Here is a 7,675-nt window from a genome sequence, read left to right as displayed (position 1 = left end):
CTTAAACCTATTTGCTTTCAACAGAGATAGAGAAAGAGAGTAAAAAGAAAAACTCTACAATTAACAATTCAATATATCTTGCTTATGTTTGTTATAAATTAATATATTAAAGCACACTAAAAAATATATAATATATTGATTAAATCTATATTTTTAAAAAAGACATCTCGAAATATTCAGAGATTTTTTTTTAATATTCAAAATTATTAAAACAAAAGATGTTTAAGTTTAAGTTTGGCATAATTCAAAATCTTCGTTATATATTTAAAAAAATGATTTAACATCTTCTGTCACAATTAATTTGCAAATTTTTTTTAGGTGAACCAAATTCAACCGTCGTGCGTCAGACGGGTCATCGGCGAATCATCCCCGGGACCACCCTATACTATCACATTTTTCCGATGACGCTGTCGGTAGTGCCGGTGGCGTATCGTATTCTTCGCGCAAGCTCCGCTCCTCAGAAGGGCTATTGATCCGCGCCGACGTTTCGGCCGACGATCGGACGGTAGAGTGCCACGGACGTTGGGCTGTACACCGCCCGTAAATAATCGTACGGTGTGCCGTGGCGAATTTAATTTGGATTTAATTTAATAATAAGACGCGGATAAAGGCATCCTTTTAGCATTCAGGGGTAGCACAAGGTAGCAGTGTACCCTGAAGATGGTCGGCGGAGTGACGGAGGGTGGACCTCTTATTCGACCTGTCGAGCCCGGTGAGTGCCGACGACGTGTCACGCAACGTTCCCACCTGACGTCCCTTCTGAAACCACCCGCAGTTGCTTCCTCCTTTTTATTATTGATGCACAATCACTATGAGATCGGCCGATTCATCATCCACCGTAATAACGAATGCCTCCCCAATATCGTTCAGAATTCAGTGCACTGACAGCTGTTAGCCTTCGTCTCTCGGTCATGACTGTTCTAGATCACTGCGTTCATCAATTCCTTGAAGAATTACAGCAGCGATTGTATTTTTGAAATACGTTAAATCGAATTTCAAAATTCTGTGCGCTTTTGATCATGGACATGATTATCGAAATGGTTTTTGCTTGACGCGCAGTTCCGTCATGGAAAGAGCTGGAAAGTTTAAAGGAGTCACGCATCTCAATCGACTAGTCCTTTACTACAGAATCCGATATCCTTGGGATATCGGAATAATAATTAGCGCATAAAGAAAGTGCTGTCACGCGACATGTTTGAGAGGCAACAATTGATTGTTTTACTTTACATTCCACACGTTTACTATTTCGCATCATTGAGAAGATACGGATATAGAGAGAAATCTTAATTGCTTTATATTAGGCAATTTTTAGCGTGCTTCTGGTATAGTAACCAAAAGCAACCGTGACTAAGGCTGTCTTCGTTTTCAGGGATCAGAAGACAAGATAGCCCCAACCGCGGTTGCTTTTGATTGCTATATCAGAAACACGCCAAAAATCACCTATTGTTATAAGTAAACACATAGTATGGTCTCTTTTTAGAATATGCAACAATTATTCGCTCTCTTCATTGTCCCCATATTACATTACATGTACGATACCGTGCTGTTCGCGATAAATAGATGCGCAATTACGACAAAATCGAAATCGAAAGGCACACATGCGTACGATCAGTGGATCTCAGACGGATCGGGTTTTTCGCGCATGCGTGGCGAAATTAGTCTTATTGTCAATACAGTACTCTATTTGAGAAACAAACGATATAACTCAAAAAACAAAGTTTTCCAAAAAATAAGTTTGAATATTTCATTAAAATTTTATAATATTAATTTTAAAATACAATTTTGTATAATAATTGATTATGTAAAGGAATAAAAGTAGGATCCCGAGAAAAAATGTTATATATATGGACTTATTTTATAATTATATATAATTGTATATAACATTTTTTTTATATAATTATATATATATATATAAAACATTTTTTTCCGGGATATCCTTTTAAAGTATGTTTTTCCTTTTTTGCAAGCAACTAAAAAATGACAATTTTTTAATTGTATCGTACCAAAATATGCGATATGATTAAATTTATTTTCCAGTCCAACCAGTCGATCATCACATATATGATTTCAGTCTCGACGGCGACATTGGTGACATTATGCATTGGTGCCGCTTTCTTATTATGTGCTGTCGCTATGACCTGGTGGCTGTGCCGACGACGTCGCGAGCACACCAAGTTAAGCTCGGACAAGTCTCTGGCGTTCAGACCTCCACATCGGAAGCCGACGGCGGTTAAAAGCCCTGGCAGTACAAGTCATTATTTAAAGAAGAGCCCATCGCCGACAGGACCTGCTAAAAGCCCGCCTGGTTCCGGTGGACAAACTCCCAGCCCGACAGGATCACAGTCTTCAAATCCAGCGTCTCAACCCAGAACACCACAAAGCGCAGGTAACATAACGTAATCCATAGTGTATGTCATGAAAAATCCATCTTTTTCTGAGAGAAACAACTATTTTTAATGTTTACATTTAATACTTTGTAGGAACACCGGTACAGACGCCTGTCGAGGTCGCTGTAAGTATAGAGAACGAGCGCGACAAGGCTGAGTTAGAGAATAATGAGAAGGTCGAACGTGAAAAGTGCCAAACAGCTGAGAACGACAAGGATAATCTGGGCCAGCTTGTCTTTAAACTGAGATATCGAAGCGAACAGAATGCGCTCGCGGTCACCGTGGTGAAATGCAAAGGATTGCCAGCCAGAGGTCAACAGAATGCTACCAGTGATCCTTACGTGAAACTGCAATTATTGCCTGACAAACAACATCATGTGAAAACTAGAGTCCTTAGAAATACCAGAGATCCAGTGTACGATGAAGATTTCACATTCTTTGGCATATCACAGAGTCAACTTCAGGTAATAAATGATTGAAATCCGATTGTTGAAATCATTTCTATTAAAATTAAATTCCCAATTAAAATTATCGTAATGAATCTTTCTTTAAGAACAGAATGACCTATTTTAAAATTATAATTCCAGAAAATTAGCTTACACTTCATCGTACTGAGTTTTGACCGATATTCACGTGATGATATCATTGGAGAACTGACATGTGCTTTATCATCAGTGCCCGGTTTAGAGGATGCGGACAATCAGGAAATATCTCTCTGTCGAAAAATATATCCCAGGAGTTTAAAAGTAAATATTGTTAATGAAAAATCTTTTAAAGAGTATCTTATAAATAAATTATATATAAAAAATAGCTTATAAGTAAATATAGTTTATCCTGAGTACAAATAATATTTTTTATATTCTCTTATTTCTTTTTAGATACAGTCGCAAGGAAGAGGAGAGTTGCTGGTCTCTCTTTGTTGGCAACCTGTTACTAGCCGGCTGACGGTTGTAGTATTAAAAGCACGAAATCTACCCAAGATGGATGTCACTGGGCTCGCTGACCCGTATGTGAAAATCTATCTTCTGTACAACCAACAACGTATTGCGAAGAAGAAAACACACGTAAAGAAACGTACGCTCAGTCCGGTATTTAACGAGTCTTTCGTCTTCGATATACCGAACGGTGCAGATGGGCTCAACAATGTCAGTCTTGAGTTCATGTTACTGGACTGGGATAGAGTAACGAAAAACGAGGTAAATTGTGTACTTTGATCATCCAAAATTTTGCTCTATTATCGAACGGATCAATATATATTTTATGCAAAACAACATTCTTTATATTGCAGAATTTCCCCAAATTAACAGATATATTTTCCGCACTAGATTACACACACACACACACACACACACACACACACACACACACACACACACACACACACAATGTTATGTGTAATAATCTTTTATATATCATACATACGTCTCATTTCTTTGAATTTATTGAATTGCAAATATAATAAGTCAAAAAATTTCGAAAAATGCACCATCACGGTAAACGAATCGTAATAAAAAATTGTAATAATTTAGGTAATCGGCCGGCTAGAGTTTGGTGGACCAAAATGTCAAGGCTCCGCTGTAAACCATTGGAAAGAGGTGTGCAGCTCACCGCGACGACAGATAGCCGATTGGCATAAATTGCGGGAGTAATCAATCTCTGGCCCTACGTATCAGCCCGAGTTCCCGTCTCCGATTTCTTTGAATTCCCATATCCTCCTCTACTGTGAAACCGATCCTTGAAGCCTTAGGTAGGGCGTTTTGTAAACCTAATAATCAATGTATATTAGGCTTGAAACGAACGGTTTCACCCGTGATTGCTGTCATCACAAAAACGTCTTAAATTTATAAACGCGTTCGCACATTTCTTATTTACGACTCACTAGGAACTCGCGTGATATCTTTTTAATCTTAAATGAAATTTTAATTATGTTGCTTTGTTCACACAAGCTTGTCAGTTTAGTATATGATTCTCTATAATTTATTTATTTATTTATAATAACATTTTTTTTAAATAGATAATTGTTAATGAATGATTACATAGATTTTGTCATAAAATATAATGACACGCGATTACGGGATGACAGCTTGCAGGATGCTTTACAAAATATAAACATAGACATTAAGATTCCCGACCAGTTGGTAACGAGATTATGAAAAAGGACTGTCGGTGCAAAGCGACCTATCAATTACTAAATACTGCGTCATGTAGATGAAAATGAAGCAAATTTTTGTTATCCCCTAGAGCGAATTGAGTGGAATGCGTTAGTACGCTAATGCATTGGAAGCGGTTTTACACAAAGTGATATAAAAAACATATGTATAAAATATCATAATCGGTTCACTAAACAGTAAACAGTTCAACAAATAATTTTTTTAAAATTAATTTGTTGCATCACATTCGATTACTGCTTGGTTGCCTATTGTCTCTACTGAATGCATATATATACTCTGATAAATTTTATGTACTTAAATAAATAACCGAATTTGCTAATTTATTTAGTTCAAAGAGAAAGAGAGAGAAAAATAGAGAGAAAACAGAAAAGAAAAGAGTTTGCTCCATTTTATTTATATGGTTCGACACATTTGCTCGATCACAGGGCGCATGTATCGTGTGTCACAGATATACATTTTTACAATGACGTAATTGTAAATTCTCGGCTCTTCGAAGAAAATAATGATAACAAAAACTCGTTTTCATTTGCAAAAATATAAAAGAATTAAAATAAATTTCTCTGAATTTTATTAATCGATACAGATATCTGTGAAACCAATAAAAGGAATTATATTTATTTTATTAAAATCTTGTTTTGTATTTTTCTTCGAGTCTAATCTTGTATCCGCATCTAATAGCAGCAGTTACGTCGCTAGTTTTGCGATGAAATGTTAGAATTACGATAAACTGATAAATTTGTCTTGTTAATCTTAATACGAATTACGAGCGAGTATGCAATGTACGTCATTATTTCGGAGAGATTCAGTGAAGATTTAATGCTCATATCTTCTGAATCTGTTTAGCGCTAAACACGGCTATCTGATCATAGATTTCTTTCACATCGTATGTAATATACTAAATATACTATCGCAGTAAGATCTAGTAAATATATTTCAATTTCGAATCATTCCGTTCATCTTTCGTCTTTCTAGTCTCAATGAAGCAAATACGGATAAACGAATGACTGTGCGTGTTATCGCAACAAGATTTAGAAAATTATGGAATCGAATGAATCCGGAATTGCGGTATAGACATACGAATGGCGAGTCGAAAGCAATTTCAAATTGTTTCATTCACGATCGCCTTTTTATTCTCGCGATTCGAGCGCTGATAAATAAAGAACTATATTGCTTTCAAGAGTAGCTGGAACTACGAATAGTCTCGATCCGCATCAAGATTGTACATATGTAACTGACGAAAACGCGAACTGACGAATTTGACCCTTACGTAATCGATAAGGAAAAATTTAATGTATGTATCTAAGAAAGTAATGAGATTGATTTTTTTTAATGCAGTATGACAATACCAAACATCCAACCTATTGTAGTTCTAATTCGAATTTTTCTTTTGTATTGCAAATGCGAAATTGTGGTTCAAGATATTTTTTATTCTTATGTCCAATTTCTTCACTTCCAAATAAGTTGCGGATAACCTTATGCAGGAGATATCTTCATTGTACTCTGAGGGATATCTCTTGGATAAAGTTATCTAGAAGTGAAGAAATTGAGCATTAGTGCTTTTCCTTAATTTCTGATCGTTTTTATTTCACACGTACAAAATGAAAAATTGATCTCAATCACTTGCACAACGGTATTTCCATTCCATACGTGCGTCGTTAAAAGAATCAAGTTATTAAGAATATGAACATTTGATTGTAATTTTATCGTAGGATTGGTAAAATTGAAAAGTTAAAACTTAATTCTGTGCGCTTTTCATATTCGATATTAACATGCGGCGCTTTAAAGGATCAATCTTATCGCTTTTATGACGATCCCTTGTATGTATCAAAAGTAGAATGGTTGGGGAATACACACTGCTTCTTTCAATTCGATAGAGTTTAATTGCACGTTGTAACATTAAAAATGATTTTTCATTCTACCGTCAGCATTCTAATTATTATACTAATTTTTTGCTAGTGCTAAGACTGGATACGACCGATTAACGTCCAACTCGTAGACATAAAGAGATAAATTCAATATTGTATGTACATGCGCACACACGCTTATATTGAGACTATCTCTTTGTATAATCCGAATAGATGCTCGTAAATTACAAGACAGCATGATATTCGTTTGCAAACATGAAAGTCAATAATCAGCAACGCATAATTAACGCGAATGCTTATTTTCTTACTATAATTCATCATTCCACTGTGTGAAATTTGCCCAATCTAAAGACCATTTAATTTGAATGTACATATAGGCATAACACACGTTCTATGTAATTATTAATGTAATTGTTTTATTATTATCACGTTATAATTATTGTATATATCTAATTTTTTCTTCTTTTTATAAATATATAACTAAAAATTTAATATATATATATTTAATAATATATATATTTTTTAATAGTATCTATATATACACATGAAGAAGCAATCTTTCAATTTTACAATTTATTTACTTCTTTCGTGATAATCTTTATGTTTACGCATACAAAAATTTAGAATAAGATGAAAAATAAAATATTTTCTTTCGAACATTTCTAAACACGGATATCAAATTCAAAATGAGATTTTAATTTATAATAATACTCGCACTAAAAGTTAATATTTTAAATACAAGAATAATTAATTTTATTTACGGATTCTGTTATTTGTTTAAAATAATAAAATTTTTCTCACGTTTTGGAAAATGACATAATTGTGTTCTTTATTTTTAAGATTTTCCATGTAAATATGTACGTTTTAGATCCTGAATTGTAGATTGCAAAGCAATATTAAAACAGAGAGAGAGAGAGAAAGGTGTGTTGCATGCATGTGTATGTATACAAAAAATGTTTCTAAACAATTAGAAGTTATATTTTTATCGTCTTAGTTCGGGCAAATTTCATACTGTACACTTTATGTTCCATCATATTTTTTTAATAATTAAAAACGAGACTGTAACACGAAGAGAAGAAATGCGAATATCGAGCTGCAAATATCTCCAAATATTGCGATCGAAAGTATGTATATGATAATGAAAAAGTAATATATCATATAATGAGATTCAAGAAATACACTAAGTTTTACATACATTTTAACACAGCGAACATGACACAACGTTGTCTTACGTAATTTCACAAAGAAACAA

The 7,675-nt window shown here is 34.3% G+C and overlaps 1 protein-coding gene across 1 annotated transcript; it reads left to right on the top strand.

Annotated features, from left to right (window-relative positions):
* Positions 1-479: 479 nt before the first annotated feature.
* Positions 480-4,272, top strand: Syt4 (Synaptotagmin 4). The gene is made up of 6 exons (XM_018448601.1): positions 480-712; positions 2,072-2,386; positions 2,481-2,851; positions 2,975-3,133; positions 3,266-3,583; positions 3,917-4,272. Exons 1-6 carry the CDS (start codon positions 661-663, stop codon positions 4,034-4,036), a joined length of 1,335 nt encoding a protein of 444 aa, XP_018304103.1. The 5' UTR covers positions 480-660; the 3' UTR covers positions 4,037-4,272.
* Positions 4,273-7,675: the final 3,403 nt, after the last annotated feature.

Source organism: Mycetomoellerius zeteki, unplaced genomic scaffold (assembly GCF_001594055.1).
Source record: "Mycetomoellerius zeteki isolate Tzet28-1 unplaced genomic scaffold, Tzet1.0 scaffold223, whole genome shotgun sequence".
NCBI classification, from domain to species: Eukaryota; Metazoa; Arthropoda; class Insecta; order Hymenoptera; family Formicidae; genus Mycetomoellerius; species Mycetomoellerius zeteki.
This window is presented reverse-complemented; position numbering and strand designations above follow the sequence as displayed.